At 44.8% G+C, this 17,435-nt stretch overlaps 1 protein-coding gene across 1 annotated transcript in view; it reads right to left on the bottom strand.

The window, feature by feature from the left end:
- Window positions 1–17,435, bottom strand: part of LOC143491204 (uncharacterized) — a 52,311-nt gene that overhangs the window by 23,794 nt on the left and 11,082 nt on the right. Inside the window, exon 6 of the mRNA XM_076990012.1 lies at window positions 16,735–16,900. Coding sequence (XP_076846127.1) covers window positions 16,735–16,900 — 166 coding nt within the window. The remainder of the gene's footprint in view (window positions 1–16,734; window positions 16,901–17,435) is intronic.

Raw genomic sequence — 17,435 nt, 5'->3', positions numbered from 1 at the left:
AATGGCTGGATATATTGGACATATCGGTCCTTTCGATGAGAGTGTTGAACAGTGGAGCTCTTACACCGAGAGATTTGAGTATTTTGTTGAGGCAAACGGCATTGAAACGGAGAAGACAGTGCCGACTTTCCTGAGCATTATGGGTGCTAAAACGTTTACCTTGCTTCGCAGTTTGGTGCAGCCGGCTAAGCCTGGCGAGAAAACGTATGCAGACATTGTAAGCACCTTGGGCTCTCACTACTCGCCGAAACCGCTAGTAATAGCGGAAAGGTTTCGTTTTCACAAAAGAAATCAAGAGGAAGGGGAAAGTGTGACGGTGTTTGTAGCTGCTCTAAAGAAACTTTCAGAGCACTGTGAATTTGGAGAAGTTTTAAACGACACAATAAGGGACAGACTAGTGTGTGGTCTTCGAAGTGAAGCCATTCAGAAACGACTGCTCAGTGAGAGCAACCTAACATTGCAGAAAGCCACAGAAATCAGTGTGAGCATGGAGCTTGCTGCAAAAGAAGCTCAACATCTCAGTAATACTAGCAAAATGCATAAACTGGCAATAGGAAAACCAGATTGGAAACCGCAACATCCAAGTGTCACATGTTTTCGCTGTGGCAAGGTTGGCCATCGTGCGGGGGAGTGCAAAGATTTACAGTGTAGAAGTTGTGGAAAAAAAGGCCACATCGAGAGGGCATGCAAAACGAAGAAAACTACGGAGAAGAGTGGGAAACAAAAATACAGAAAAACATCGGATGTACAAAAGAGAAAGAAAGCTGTCCATAATTTGCACTCCAATGAAGTAGGAGAAAATGAAAGTGATTCGTCTGACGAAGAAGTGACCTTGAAGATCATGACTGTGGAAGGAGGTTCAGAGGGTTACTGGGTCACACCCCTGCTAGAAGGACACAAGGTGCGTATGGAGATTGACACAGGGGCTGCTGTCTCTATTGTCTCTGACAGCGTGTATCACAACCACCTGAGCCATATACCTTTACAACCCACAAATATCGTACTTAAAACTTACACTGGTGAGCATGTGGAGGTTAAGGGTGTCATCGAAACATAAGTGCAGTTAAACGGCCAGATCACCAAACTGCATGTTTATATTGTGAAGGGCAACTATCCAGCAATCCTGGGCCGTGCTTGGTTAGAAAAGATCCGGTTGGACTGGCCCTCGGTGCGGACCTTGACCAAACAAACCACTGGCCTTTCAGAGGTGTTAGACAGACACCCTGAAGTGTTTAAAGACGAGCTGGGCATGATGAAGGGAATTAAAGCAACACTGGATATAAAAACGGAGAGTAAGCCCAAGTTCCTTAAAGCCCGCACAGTGCCTTATGCTATAAAGCCAAAAGTTGAAGCAGCTTTGGAGGACTTGGTGAAAAGTGGTGTCCTGGAAGCGGTGAGCATCAGTGAGTGGGCCACTCCCATAGTACCGGTGCTGAAAAGAGATGGGTCAGTGCGAATCTGTGGGGATTTTAAGGTCACTGTGAACCCGGTACTGTCAGTAGAACAATACCCTTTACCCCATATCGATGATTTATTTGCCGGATTAGCAGGAGGAAAACGGTTCAGTAAGATTGACCTCTCCCAAGCTTATTTGCAGATGCCAGTAGATGAGAAGTCAAAAGAATTGTTGACAATAGTGACTCACAAGGCCTTTTTAGATATCAGCGTCTTTGTTTTGGTATTACATCAGCTCCCGCACTTTTCCAGCGTGCAATGGATCAAGTCCTCAATGGTCTGTCCAGTGTTCAGTGTTACTTGGATGACATCCTCGTAACGGGAAAAACAGACGAGGAGCATCTGAGCAACCTGAGTGCAACGTTACAGCGTCTTCAGGACTTTGGTCTTCGAGTCCGAAAAGACAAATGTGAGTTCTTTAAGCAGTCTGTGGAGTACCTGGGGCATGTCATTGACTCTGAGGGCCTGCACAAAGCTCCATCAAAGGTGAAAGCCATTGTGGATGCCCCCGCTCCACAAAATGTCAGCCAGCTTCGCTCGTTTCTAGGGCTCTTGAATTATTACGGAAAGTTCATTAAGGACCTGGCTACAATGTTAAAACCGTTGCATGACTTACTGTGTCAGGGAAAGCAATGGAAATGGACAGAACAATGCAATCAAGCATTTATTGAAGCTAAAGAAGCATTGCTTAAATCGGAGGTTCTGACCCATTTTAACCCGAAGCTACCACTGCAGCTTGCGTGTGACGCTTCACCATACGGTGTGGGAGCTGTACTTTCCCACATTATGCCATCCGGAGATGACCGACCCATAGCTTTTGCTTCACGCACTTTAAATAAGGCGGAGAGGGGCTATGCTCAGATTGAGAGGGAAGCATTGGGGATCGTCTTTGGTGTAAGGAAGTTTTATCAGTACTTGTTGGGAAAGCGTTTCACGCTGCTGACTGATCACCGGCCGCTTACGACCATCTTTGGCCCTTATACTGGGATACCTTCCCTAGCTGCCAGCAGAATGCAGAGATGGGCCCTGATGTTATCAGCCCATACTTATGATATCAAGTACCGAAAGTCAGAATTGCACCACAATGCTGATGGACTTTCAAGGCTACCCCTGCCGGTGACATGTCCAGAGAGTAGCCAACAGGACATTTTCTACTTTACACAAGTGGAGGAGTCTCCAGTGACTGCTGTGCAGGTACGGAAGTGCACGCGAAAAGATCCAGTCTTGTCTGAAGTGATTGAAGTAATCACTAATGGTCATGCTGTTAAAGATGCGGCACATCTACAGCCATTCCTATCCAGAAGACTAGAACTTTCTGTTCAGTCAGGGTGTCTGCTGTGGGGAAGACGAGTTGTCATTCCATCACCCTTGAGGAAAATGGTGTTACAGCAGTTACATGTCGGTCACTGTGGAATGGTGCGGATGAAGGAGATAGCGAGAAGCTATTTCTGGTGGCCCGGCTTGGACCGGGATATCGAGGAGACAGCAAGGTCATGCGCCGCCTGCCAGAAACTCAAAAACGCACCACAGCTTTCACCCTTACATCCATGGGACTGGCCAGAAACACCATGGCAGCGAATACATGTGGATTTTGCTGGTCCATTTGAAGATAAGATGTTTTTGGTGGTGGTTGATGCACACAGCAAATGGCCTGAAATAGCGGTGATGCGATCCACGACAACAGCCAAGACCATTGAGAAACTTGGGGAGATGTTTAGCCGTTTTGGCTATCCGGAGCAGCTTGTTAGTGATAACGGGCCACAGTTCATTTCACATGAGTTTGCGTCGTTTATGCAAGCCAATGGGGTGCGTCACATCAAGTCAGCTCCTTACCATCCCTCAACAAATGGTCTCGCCGAGAGAATGGTGCAAACCATGAAGCATGCGTTGAAGGCCTCCCATGGTAAAGAGACTTTACATCAGCGCTTACATAGGTTCTTACTGTCTTATCGAAACACCACGCATGCAACCACCAAAACGTCACCAGCAACTCTGATGTTAAGCAGATCACTTCGCACCAATTTCGAGATGTTAAAACCACCCAGTGTCAAAGAAGTTGTGCACCGTCAACAACAAGCCCAAATTGACAGACGAGCAGCAAAGGCAAAGAGCAGAATGTTCTCCCCTGGGCAACATGTTCTGGCAAGGAATTATGCTGCGGGTCCAAAATGGGTGCCAGCATCAGTCATTGCCCAGACGGGACCAGTGTCATACACGGTTCAGACATCTTCAAATGTAGTGTGGAGAAGACACGCTGATCAGCTGTTGCTAGGATTTGCTCCAGAGGAAATGCCGCTCATCACGGAACCCGAGATGCCGGTATCCTCTGAAGTTTATGGGGATCAGCACCATCCGGATGAGTCTGGAGTGACTGAAGAAGAAACTCCGAAGGAGGCTGTTCCTATAACGATGCCGGCATCTGTCACTGAACGACGTTACCCAGCAAGAGAACGGCATCCACCCGCTAGACTAACTTATTAGTTAGTACTTAACCTGCAAGATGGGGCATAATAATCCCCGTGGTTAAGTCGGGCAAGAGCAGTCTACTCTACCCTGTAGATAGTTAAAAGAGAGAGAAAAAAAAGGACATTTTATGTAAAGGGGGAGGAATGTGATGTATTTCATACGTCATTGACACTTAAGGATACTGGCCCTTTAAGGGTGTGCAGATTCCTAGGATATGTATGCTGTTTTGTTAGTTCTAATAAAAGGGAGAAGCAGGATTAGCTTCACGTAAACCGAAGGTCCATGTCGGTCTCGTTATTATTCCGTATATCGCAGTTCACCAGCCTACTGCTGATATAACAAAAACATACAGAAAGACAGAAACAAACACAATACCAATCAAGGAAATAAATAAACTAGACGATAGACAGATACAAAACTAAAAAGAGACTAAACTGGAATAATCAATGAACATGGATCAAAAAAGCTTACAAACATGATGCAGAATGAGGATGACTAAAACACACACGCTAACAAGAGACTAACTGAAAGCTGGTGTTTAAAATGACACCTATAACAAGGAGCAAAATATACACAGGGGAAACTAATAAAAGGAGATCGAACAAGGAGGCATGGAAACAAAAAAAACACTAGACAAATGGAAGGCAAATGTCACGCCTGGCTTCGCCTCACATCACGCCTGGCTCCACCTCTTATCTGTCTGTCTTGTTTTCAGGTTCCTAGTCCTGCCTCTGTTCCGGTTTTCCTTGTTTTCCCTTTTGCTCTGTCTTTTTGCCTTGGTTATTGTCATCAGCTGTTTCTAGTTTGGTTTCTCATTATATCCTGTGATTTAAGCTCTGAGTTTGATGTCTTAAGCCTGGTTTATACTCGACGCGCCGCGAGCGGCGCGAGGGTCCGCGCGGCGAAAATGACGTAATCGCTGTGGCTCCGCCCGTGCGCGAGTGCCTCGCGCGCTGTCGCGGCGTGAGGTCATGCACCTCTCGAATTTTGTAACTTCACGCGCGCGCCGCGCTTCAGCGCGATGGACAAAGTCATGTTTGCCGGGCTCATACACCTATACAAGGTGGAATTAAAGCACTTGTACGTCACTTTAAAGGTCAATTTCAATATTTCCCAGCACGTTAAACTTAATTAAGTTAAATATTTAAACATATACTCGAAATGAATCGAAATAATTCGCTTTTTTATCACATTATTTAATGGTTGTTTATTTTCAAAACGCCCAGACGTCTAACGTCTTCACGTTCTCTCATGTTTCGTCCTGGAATTACAAGAGGCTCGTATTTGTTAACGTATCGTTTCGGACAACACTGCAAAGCCATATTTACGTTTGATGCCTGATGTGTATATATACGGTCTCTGGTCAGGTAAAAATGTTCTTTCACCGGTTTTGCATGGGTTTTTTATTCTCCACTGCCACCTATCGCCACCTATCGTTTCGGAGAACACTGCAGCGACGCTCGCGAAAGTATAAACGCCTACACCGCTCGCGCGAGGTGGGCGGAGCCGCGCGCTACGGTCGCTCGCGAAAGTATAAACCAGGCTTTAGATTGCAGATCACTGTGGTTGTGGGTATACTACGTTGCTTATGCCTCTTGTAAGTGTATAGATAATTGTTGTTTGTTTGTTTGTTGTGCATGTCTACCTGTATTAGCTATTGTCCTTTGTATGATGGATTAATTGGTAACAACCTGAACTGTTTTCACGACTTTGTTGATGGGTTTGCCCATAATAAATCTCGCTCTACTCAGCGCATGTGTCCGCCTCCTTACTAGTAACGTGTAATACAGACCCTCCAGAAAGTCGCGATGTTGCGATTTGCAACTTCAACGCAACTTCAAGCAAACCCCGCGAATTCAGGGCGGTGTTGCAACTTCAGCCAATCACCGCAACTTTCCCGCAAATTTGACCAATCACTGATGTCGTATTGATGTGACGTTGACAAACTCCCGCCTTACTTCCGTATATACGTTCAAGAGGAGCAGACTGAAAGCAGCATGAGCGACGAAAATAACGGCAAAAAGATCGGGAAAAGCAGTATCCCAGTACACTACATGAAAGCGGGGATAAACTGTCCAGATCCGACCCGCAAATTGATTATCTATGGCCCCCTGGATGATATTTAATTACTATTAGAACCAGCCCGCAGGCCACAGCCGCCCGATGGTGTTTTGCACGCACAAACACTACATTCCCCACAATGCAACGGTAGCCCGCGAAGTCACCAGCGCACGCAAGTGGCGAGGGTCTGAGATAAAGTTTATAAGTTTAAACTTTAAACTGAGATAAAGTTTATTTATCTTTGATCCATATCTATGAGTTACTAGTTCGCTCTGGCGCCAACCACTGGCGATCGATCTCGATATAATACTTAATTTGTGTCCATTTTACAGGCCGCCCGCTAACAACTTACGTTCGCTAACCCCGCCCCCCGTCAACAATTAATGTTCGCCACCCCCTCCAGGTTCAAATCTCACTTCAAGCGATCTTGAAAAGTTGGCAACCCTGAATAAATAGGTAAATAGATCATTAAAATGGACTACTAAATAGAGGAAACCATACAACATTTACTCCCTATTGTAATGTACTCACAAAAAAGCAAAAACACACCGCAACTTCCATCGCAATTTTTTTGAAAAACACCCGCAACATCAAACATTTTAGCCCGCAACAATCACAAAAAAGGCCCGCGAAATTCTGGTGGGACTGGTAATATAACGAGTTACTATTTCCAGTCCAGTAATCAGATTAAAGTTACTTTTCCAAGTAACTGTGCATTAGTATTTTTATTTCCTTAGTAAAATATATATTTTTGCTTTCTTCTTGGCTCAGTTCTACTTTGACTACTTATCTACTTACAGTTCTACTTATGACTCGACTCCGTACGCTGCATGTGAAACTGTGAGAGCGTGAGCGCGTTCACGTCATTCTGTGCAGTGTTCTCCATAACGATATATGGTAGTGTAAAGAAATACCCCTTACCTTACCTATCAGGAACACTTACCTGATGAATTGTAATGTTGCATTGAATTCCTGGTTTGAAAAGTGCTGGAATTTTGGCTAACGTACTTAAAAATGCTTGAAAGTGTAATGGTATTTAGTTTCACAACAAATAGCTGTCTGACTGAATAGTTCGCTTGTATTACGCTTACAAATACATTTACAAACGTTACAAAAAAATACAGCGCAGCAACACAAATGTAATATCAGGAGATACATTATTTAAATGTCAGGAGATACACTGTTACTGTTAAAAATGCACTTAAAATGAGTATTGGAAAAACTCATTTTGCTCCTGAATGTAACTACAAAAGTAACTTGTAATCTAACGTAGTTACTGTTATACTGTATATACAAAACCACACCGAGTCGTACGGCTCGTCCACGCTTGTTTATTCACACACACTGCACCAGACAAGACAGGCTTCCCGCTAATCTGTGACCCTTAACCCAAGATGACATAATGGCTTTTAAAGACATAACATTTTCCCCCCTCCCCAAAGGAACCCCCAAAACACATCCTACATAAACTGTACCATATAGACACCAGCGCCTGTATGAACTATAGTCAGGCGTTCAAAACTATGTCCACAGACATAACCGTATGAGAACATTAACTAAGGCAGGTTGACCTGAAACATGACAGATTAAATGATATTAATTATTTAAATTCAGTCATATAGTCCCTTAAGTAGCCTGGTTGGGCCCGTGTTCGGGTCCCTCGCCTGGTAGGATTGCCTGTGCTGGCCATATCAGTTTTTGTCTCCTGGTTGAATTCTGCGTCTGCTGCAGTAGGTGGCCGCACCCTGCGGAGGCGGCGTGCATGCCACCTCGTTCCGTCCGACAGGCGGAAAGTGGCCGGACCTAGCTGCTTTGTCACTTGGAGAGGCTCGGACCAGAAGGACATTAATTTATGGCCCCGTGTTGGCCTCCGAATCCTAACCCAGTCCAGGGTCGCAAAGGCTGGGGTTTTGGCCCTATTGGAATGGTCAAAGTGCCGTTTCATCTCACACTGCCGTGTAGAGACTCTGTCACGGAGCCGGCTAGTGGACTGTCGCCGTGCATTGTGTTTTGTTTTTGGTGCCAGGTTGAAGTCGATCCAAAGGCAAAGACAGCTCCCGTCCCAGCATGAGGTGTGCAGGTGTGCTCTCTGTAGTGGAGTGTTGAGTAGCTCGATAGTGCAGCAGAGTTCGCCGTAGTGCCACAGGGAACTGGAACCCTTCTGCCAGGTGAGCTCTAATGCCATTTTTGAGTGTCTGGTTCAGGCGCTCCACTCCCCCGTTTGCCTGTGGGTTATAGAGTGCGGTGCGAATGTGTCTTTCCCCCGCTCCTTGAGAAACGTGGAGAACTCTGCAGAAATGAATTGTGGCCCATTGTCAGTGGTTATCGTTAACACTAGGACTACCAGCATTTTCACTCCAAAATTTTGTACCTGGTCTCCACCAGGGGGCAGTTCTGGGGACATTTGCATTCCATTAGGCCACCCTTTGTTATGTACATGCAACCACTTAGGGTGGGGGGGGGGGGGTGATGGTGTCAGTTCATTGTTCTGCTGGATGTGTTCACTGACTCGGATAGAGAAGAAAAAAACCCTGGCCTCCCCCATTGCAGTGGTCATTTGAGCTGTGTTTTTTTTCTGCCCTTCCCTTTTTATAATAAATAATAATAATAATAACCTTTATTTGTATAGCACCTTTCATACATACATGCAACTCAAAGTGCTAAAAACTACTGAAAATAATGTTTGTGGGTGTGTGTGTGTGTGAGGCTGTATATGTGTTTGGGTGAATATGTATGAAAAGAGAGGTCACATGGAGACACACAAGCAGCTGATCTCTTCTGGTAAGATTTACTAAATGTCCTTTTTTGTTTACTGGTTATGGCTGTTGTGTTTTTGGAAGGAGACACACTGTAAAAAGTACCATCTTGATAAGTTAAAATAGCTCAAGATTATTATTCTATTTCAAGAAGCTAAGGGGTTTTTTTTTGTATAAATTAATGTAAAAATATCTTTACCTAGTGGCAGTTTTTCAAAAGATGAAAAATATTTCAAAAAAGGTAAAACAAATCAGAGCTATTTTGACTAATAAAATGCTACTTTTTGCAGTGTGAGAACAATCCTACATAAGTACAAAAGAGGCTTACTTGAAATGTTTTGGAATTATAATTCAAATATTATGTTTGTGTCAATTTCACATTATTTCAACCTTTCACTAATCAAATCTCAAACCTATGTTCCTGTGGATCATGAGACTTCATCACCTCCAGAAAAGAGAGGTCACATGGAGTCACACGAGCAGCTGACAGAGATGGCAAAAGACGGCACAGTGTGGCGTGAGGAAGAGATTGGTAGACATTATGGAAGGCATCACAGCCCAATTGAATGCCATCCCATGAATGGAGAGCCAACTGCTTTTGCCAGAAGTGAAGTGTCTAGTCGCTTACAGAGTTTCCTCTGTTTCATCTCTCTGAAAATGCTTCGGACCATACAGGAGTGGACTGTTCAGCATGCACACCAGACGACACAGCATGAAAACTGGTTCATGGCCCTCCCTGAACTAATGGCTTTCATTGCCATCCTCATCCAGCAATGCAGCAGCCCTCCATCATGAAGATTATGCAGCGATACCGGTTCCAGGACACACGCATGTGTGTACAGCATGGACACACGCAGTGAACGAGCTGCAACTGACCCGTTTGCTGCAGTCTCTAATGTTTGGGGGTCTCGTTGCCAACTGCTTCAATGCTTACAACCCAGGAAGGCATATCACAATAGATGAGCAACAACATGCACAGGTGTAAAAGAGAGATGGGCAGACTTCTTGGTGAAGCTTGCAAGAGAGCTTGGACAGGCTCATATGGCAGCCAAGGAGGTGGCCAAGGAAAAGGTTCAGCAGCAACCACCCACACCTGACACAGGGAAAAGGGCATTGTGCCAAGTCAAGTGTGGCTGCAAGAATAATCATGCCACTAAGCGTTGTATTTCTTGTACTTAGTTCACATGTGGCAAGTGCAGAAAAGAGATGATGTGGCAGTGCCAGGTGTGTGCAGAGTAACACGTTTCGTTACTGTGCGAATATCAATAAAGCTAACTTGAATCAAAATTTCTGGCAATGTTGACTTTTTTTTGGGGGGGGGGGGGGGGGGGGGGTTGGCTGAACAGGCTACTCTCTGCAGTGGGGCTGGTGGGACACCACATTTTAGGCTGTTATAGTCGGTGATAGTGTAAGGCACCTCTTCCTGTACTCTTTACTGTATTTTAGACATTGAGGGCTTTTGAGGGGACGTTGTGGATGAACACTGACCAGTGGCTGACCATGAACACTGAACACTGACCCTCTTTTCTCTCCTTCTCTTTTCTCTGTATGTCCCACCAATTATTTTTATTACTATTGTACTGTATTTTACAGAATTGTTTTCTTTTTATTCTTACATAAAAATAAAGTTGTCCTCCAAAGATGGGGGGGCAAAAAAAAGAGAGTAGTGACTCAGAAATCTCTTCTGGTAAGATTGTTGTTGTGTTTTTGGAAGAGATACACTAAAAAGTACCATCTTGATAAGTTAAAACTGCTCAAGATTATTATTCTATTTCAAGTAGCTGAGGGTTTTTTGTATAAATGTATGTAAAAATATCTTTACCTATGGGCAGTTTTTCAAAAGACTAAATACTGAAAATAAGGTTAAAAAAATCAGTGCCATTTTGAATAATCAATATGCCACTTATATGTCACTATAATTCAAATATTGTTTGTGACTTCTGACTTCTTCTCACTTTGTGACTTCTTGCAAGAGAGCTTGCAGTCTCTTGTGGCAGGCAGCCAAAGGTGTGTGTTGAAGCAGCAACCACCCACACCTGAGACACGCCTCATTTACATAACACTGGAGGTAAGAAGGGCTTATCACACCTCCCAACCCTAGCCTTCTGGCTAAGCTCTGGTACGTGGCAGGGATGATAGCCTTTTGGCTAAGGTATGGCCACCCCAGTGTTAATGGCATGCCCCAGCGGGTGAACAGTGTCTCCAAAAATTCGATGACCACATGTGTGGTAATAGTACCTGTCGGGTGAACCTCTGGCCACTTTGAGTAGAGGTCATAAACTGTAATTAAGAAGCGCTGGTGATGTGGGACACCTTGAAGCTCGCCACAAATGTCCATTTGAACATGCTGCCATGGTCCAGCTGGCCACTGCAGTGGCTGGAGGGGTGGAACTGTTGGAGGGCCAGTCTTTCCGCTCGCCAGGCATGCTGTACAGTCTTTAACCATAGTCTCGACGTCCTCGTCGGTGCCCGGCCACCAGACTACTTCCCGGCACCGCTGTTTGACCTTGACAATGCCCAGGTGGCCTTCGTGGGCCATAGCCAGTACCTGAGCCCGTAGGGCTGTCGGGATAATTGTGCGGTGGCCACGAGCCACACAGTGAATATTCCAGCAGAAAAGCTCATCCTTGAAGCGGTGAAAAGATGTCAGACTGTCTGGCAGGCCAGAAGGTAGAGGCCACCCTGAGTGAATGAAAGAACGGAGCTGTGTCAGGTCTGGGTCATGCTCCAAAGCCTGCTGGAGCTCCTGCAAGGACACCGTCTTCTCCAGGGGAGAGTGAAGGAGCTGGATAAGGTCGTGGTCAGTACAGTCATCCTGTGGGTCTGTGACTGAGAGATGCGAAGTGGAGAGGTGTGTGGAGCGTGACAGTAAGTCCGCCACCACATTTTCTCACCCCGGTGTATACTGCAGGCTGAAGTTATATTGGTGGAGCCGTTCATACCAGCGGTGTATGCGCAGGGGTCTATGCCCGGATCCTGAAGTTGCCAGTAATGCCGTGAGTGCCTGGTGGTCCGTCCGTAGCGTAAATGAGCGGTCATACAGATACACATGCCACGGCTCACACGCCCAGACGCATGCCAGGGCCTCTCGTTCTCCCACTGAATACTTCTGCTCTGCCGGATTAAGGGCCCGTGAAGCAAAAGCAATGGGTCGCTCTGTGTTGTCCTGGAGCTGAGACAGCACAGCACCGACTGCAAAGTTCGAGGCATCACAGGTGAGGAATGTCGGACTGGATGGGTCAAAGTGAGCCAGAACAGGTGGTGCAATGAGTTGGGCCTTCAGCTGTGTGATGGCATCTGCACAGGCTGGGGTCCAGGCCCACAGGGCATCCTTCTTAAGGAGCTGACGGAGAGGGGCAGTGGTGGCTGAGTACTGTGGGAGGAACCATAGGTAATATGCTGTCATGCCCAGGAAAGAGGCAAGGTGAGTGGGGCTGGACGGCATGGGCAACCGTTGGATGGCTTCCACATTCGAATGTATTGGACTAAGCCCACCTGCAGTCAGACGAAAACCCACAAACTCTACTTCAGATGCTGAAAAAATGCATTTCTCCCCATTCAGCGTCAAGTTATGGGAGGCCAGAGTGTCCAGCACTTGCGCGAGGCGTTGATCGTGGATGGTGGATGTTGGTCCATGTACCACAATGTCATCCAGGAAAACAACTACTCCAGGAATGCCGGAAAAAATAGTTGACATTATTTTCTGGAAACAGCTAGGGGCGGAGCAAAGACCAAACGGTACCCTGCGTGTGTGACGAATGCAGTGAGGTTGCGACTATTTGTGTGCAGAGGAACCTGCAGGTAGCCCTGGCGGAGATCCAGCTTGGTGAATACTTTTGAGCCGTAAAACTGGCATGTCAGCTCTTCCGCCGTATGCAATGGGTATTTGTCTGGGACCACAGCCTTGTTCACGGCTCTCAGGTCCACACACACACGCAAACCTCCCGATTTCTTTTTTGCGATCACCAGGTTTGAGATCCATGGGGAAGCATTGACTGGTTCGATCACGCCTGCTTCTAACAACTTAATAAGCTCCCCTTTGACGTCATCACGTAAAGCTAGGGGAATGCGGCGAAGAGGCTGTATGACTGGGTGCACGTCGGAGCGCAGGAGTGGTTGGTGTGTAAAGTCTGAAATACAGCCTAGGCCCGAAAACAGCTGGGGCCACCGCTGCTCCCATGGTGAGCTGACCTGAAGGATTGCTGCCCCACAGTTGTCCAGGAACCTAAAACCCAGGCTTGTGATGAGATCTATCCCCATAAGATTAGCACCATGCTGTGCCACCTGGAAAGTGAATGTTGGGACGCATTTGTTTCCGTGGCGCACTGCACAGCTCAAGGAGCCAACTAAGTTGATCAGTGTATTGCCATAGCCATGCAGCACTGCAGATGGCGTCCTCAGCGTTTTGTGGGGCAGGAAGTGCTTAACAGTGGACCAGTTGAGAAGAGATACGGCGGCACCCGTGTCTACTAGCAATGGCACACAGACCCCATCTAGTTCCACTGTGCACGTCTTGAACGGTACCTGGGCAGAGCTGACAGAGTTTATGGAGGTAGTATCGGTAGTGCCAGTTTCGGCAGGCCGTGAGCCAGCCCGCGATGCACCCGTAGGCGGTACGGAGCGGCAGACCCTGGCAAAATGGTTGCTCTTCCCACAGCGCTGACACACTTGGCCCCTAGCAGGGCACACTGCGGCTTTACTAGCATGCGAAGAAGAGCCACAGTCACCACAAGTACGGCGCGATTGGCCACGCATGTGGCTTGTATAGTGTACACCCATGTCGATATCAGCGGATGCAGGGCTAGGTGGGCGCTCGGGTTCGTTTACATGCTGAGCGAATGCGAGCTGTGGAGTGGTGCTATGAGACAATTTGCTGGATAGCTCAGTAGCTGTTTCAATTTGCAGTGCAATTTCCAATGCCTGGCTAAGTGTTAGGTCATCTGGGGACATTACTAACTTTTCCCGTATTTTAGAGTGCGTTGCATGTTCCGCGAGTTGATCTCTGATCATTTCCTCTTCCATGGTTCCGAATTTGCACAACGACGCTAAGCCGCGGAGATCGGCTACATAATGCTGAATGGACTCACCCGCATTCTGTCTGCGCTGCCGAAATACGATTCTGCGCAGGATTACCGTCTGTGGAGCTGCGAAATGTGCTTCGAGTAATGTTGTAGCGTCCTTATACTTCTCCGCTTGTCCCAGTGTTCTGAATATGCGCTGGCCTTCGGTGCCTAAACAGTGAATCAAAATGGCTTTATGGCGCGCGTCGCTAGCTCCGCCAAGTCCGAGAGCTGCGAGGTATGTTTCAAATGATTCCAGCCACCGAATCCATGGTACCGGGGGCTCGCCTGGTAGCGCGAGAAATGGGGCTGGTGGCGGAAGCGAAAGCTCCATCCTCGTCGCCAAATGTTATATACAAAACCACACCGAGTCGTACGGCTCGTCCACGCTTGTTTATTCACACACACTGCACCAGACAAGACGGGCTTCCCGCTAATCTGTGACCCTTAACCCAAGATGACGTAATGGCTTTTAAAGACATAACAGTTACTTTTAAAATCAAGTAATATCTAACGTAACTGAATTACTTTTTATAGGAGTAATCAGTAATCTGTAATCGGATTACTTTTTCAAGGTAACTAAGCCATGGAAAGACATGGAGAGGAATGCTGCTCTTGGGACTTTGATATCCTTGCCATGTGTAAGATCTTTTTGTCTTCTCTGTGAATTTGATCAGGTGACCATAACTTCAGTCGATTTAGTTGATGTGCCATGTCCTGATTACGAAGCTGCTGCCAGGATCATGGAACGTTATTATGATGTTATAATAACATTATAATAATGTTATAATAATGTTATTATGGTGTTATGATAATGTTATTGTAATGTTATAATACTGCGCTGATATGCTCTGTGGACTAACACATTTTTATCATAAGGGATTTTAAACCATGTGACTTATCTGCCTAATCTACATAGCTATTGGATTTCCTCACCCACATAAGAAAATCGCTGGATCAATGGTATGGGAACATTTATTGATGATTATTAATCTGTGTGCTCCCCTTTGGGCAGGTTGAACTTTCTGAATTTTTACCGAATTATGAACCTTAAACAAGAGAAACCGTTAACAAAGAAAATTAACAGATGGACTGAGCACAGCAAGAGGAAATGAAGAACTGCTCTGAAGATACAGAATTGCAAATATTTCTTAAAAATTGTGATGCACATGAATGTACTGAAATTATAATTACATGATTTTTCCAAACTGTAAGCCTTGATTGACTAGAGATTAAAAATCTTGTAAATATGGAAGTGTGCTCTTAAAAATGGGGATATGGGTAAGGAGAAAACTAAAGAACTGCAAAGAAAGATTTAAATATATAAATATAAATTAGGGGTGGGCATAGATTTTTTTTAATCTAGATTAATCTCACTGAAATCTTGAAATTAATCTAGATTAATCTAGATTAATCTATATTAAAATGGCTCATATGCGTGCTACCCAAGTAATGACTAAAAGTCAGTTTTTGAGATAGGGTTTCTTAATACAGAGGGTGCATTAGACCAGGGGCTCATCTCCTGTTTCCAAAATGCATCAATGACTGCTTGAGGAAGCTGTTCTACTTTGATACTGTGACGCCGGGCGATGACAGATGGACGAGACACAGAATCCGTTTCTCGCGACAAACGTCACGGTTTATTTTTACTGATAATGCGCAATAGCGCACGTTCAACATCAAACATACACAGCAACGTGTAGACATAGACAACGACGAGCACAGGACACTGCGCGAGCGCACATTAAATAGACAAACCACATTAGCCCCACGTGATCACGAGACGATTCACAGGTGAGACTTATTAATCACACAACAAAACCCTAACCACGTATATACACGGACGCAGACAAAGCATGTGGACAACGTTTACACACGCCCAAAAGGGAGGGGCCGGGGTCCTCAACGTGACAGATACTTGAAAAAAAAAAACATGCTCAATAAAATGTAGGCTACTCGTGTTCAACGGTTTATTCAGTTAAACATGAATTTGTAAGCCTACATACTGTACATTAAATAACATGTTTATTCAGCTAAACATGATATTTGAAATGTAAGCCAACATTTAGTAAATTTAACCTCACGGACGTAATTTTCAAAAGTCAGTTTTGGTCCTCTGTAGTTTTAACGGTTAAAAAGAAATATTTAAATAGCGACGAATCTAGCACTAGGACCATGCAGAAAACGACCGCTCCGAACTCCTCTCCGGTAACACTTTACGTTCCTAAAAATGAATTTTCCATGAAGCAAACCTGGCGACTTCGTGGCTGCATCCATGTAAAAACACGTACGATTTGTAATTCACAGGTTTAAAAACTCGTTCTCGCCCCTACTGTGCAATTTGGTTAGGAATACAGCCGAGCTAAACTATCAAGTTGAAAGTCATCCTAGTTTGTTTACCCATTTTGACCCAGTTCCCAACCCAACTTTAAAAATAGATTAACGGCGATAATTTTTATATCGCCCGATAAGAGTATCAAATTAACGACTGCCGTTAACGCCGTTAACGGCCCACCACTAATATAAATATAAAATAGAGAAACAGCTCTGCTTAGGTAATGCCACGCATGATGGGTAGGACAGACAGGAAGGACAAAAAATGTCCAACTTTATTAATATTAATAATGTTAATACTTATCAGCTGTTGGAGAGTTTCAGTACATATTATAATAGGTTTAATATGGGGAATTTTAAGATTGAATGTGAGAGAATTTGTATTGGCATACCATCCTCTGTTAATTAATCTGTTCGCATTTACTGGAAGATTTTGAGAAAGGCACACATTTTGGTTTTCACCATCATTTCACTCCTCTAGCAGCAGTCCTCTGAAAATTAGGTTGCATAATTCACCCACGCATTTGACCCATGCTCTCCATTAGCTGTTTTGATTGAATTACTTATAGTATATAGTTTATACAGAGTAGGTAAAAACTCACCGGGCTTTTCTACAGTTGATGACAGCTGGGATGAGTCTCCTATAACCCTCCTCTGATGTGTTGTATTTCTCTGGGTTCCACTCATTCTTCACATACTCTGAGTGACTATACAGGTAGGATACAGCTGAACACAGTACAGGAGGAAGCTGCTTCTTTGAGAATGTAACTGGAATGAGAAAATGTTATCATTCAGTCACTGGAACTGTAGAAACATTTTTAATGGTGGAAAATCTATAATAAACATAAATCTATATGCTACATGCAAAAATGAATTCATTGCCTATGGGTTTCAATTACATACATTAATTACCTATGTAATGAAATTAATTACATGGGATGACTATCTTAATGAGATGATTATCTTAATTACCTGTGGGCAACAAAGTTGACCCACAGTCCATGTATTTGGTAAGAATAATAAGTTTGTTGGTAATACTTTGTTGCTAATAGTTTGCTATTACATATTTGGTACATTGCTACGAATTATTAATATACAGTAGATTTGGAAATGATTCAAATTGCTTTACTTGCACAATTTATTGTGTTTAAATTTGAATTGATGTAATTGCCATTTGTAAGTTGATGAAGTGTAAAGACCAACTCCTGTTGGTCCTATACATCACAGTATTCAGATTCTTTGGCATTCCAAGCTGGGGTTTATATGGGACCACAATTTGCATTGTATAGTCTGGACAATTCAA

Source organism: Brachyhypopomus gauderio, unplaced genomic scaffold (assembly GCF_052324685.1).
Source record: "Brachyhypopomus gauderio isolate BG-103 unplaced genomic scaffold, BGAUD_0.2 sc72, whole genome shotgun sequence".
Lineage (NCBI taxonomy): Eukaryota > Metazoa > Chordata > Actinopteri > Gymnotiformes > Hypopomidae > Brachyhypopomus > Brachyhypopomus gauderio.
This window is presented reverse-complemented; position numbering and strand designations above follow the sequence as displayed.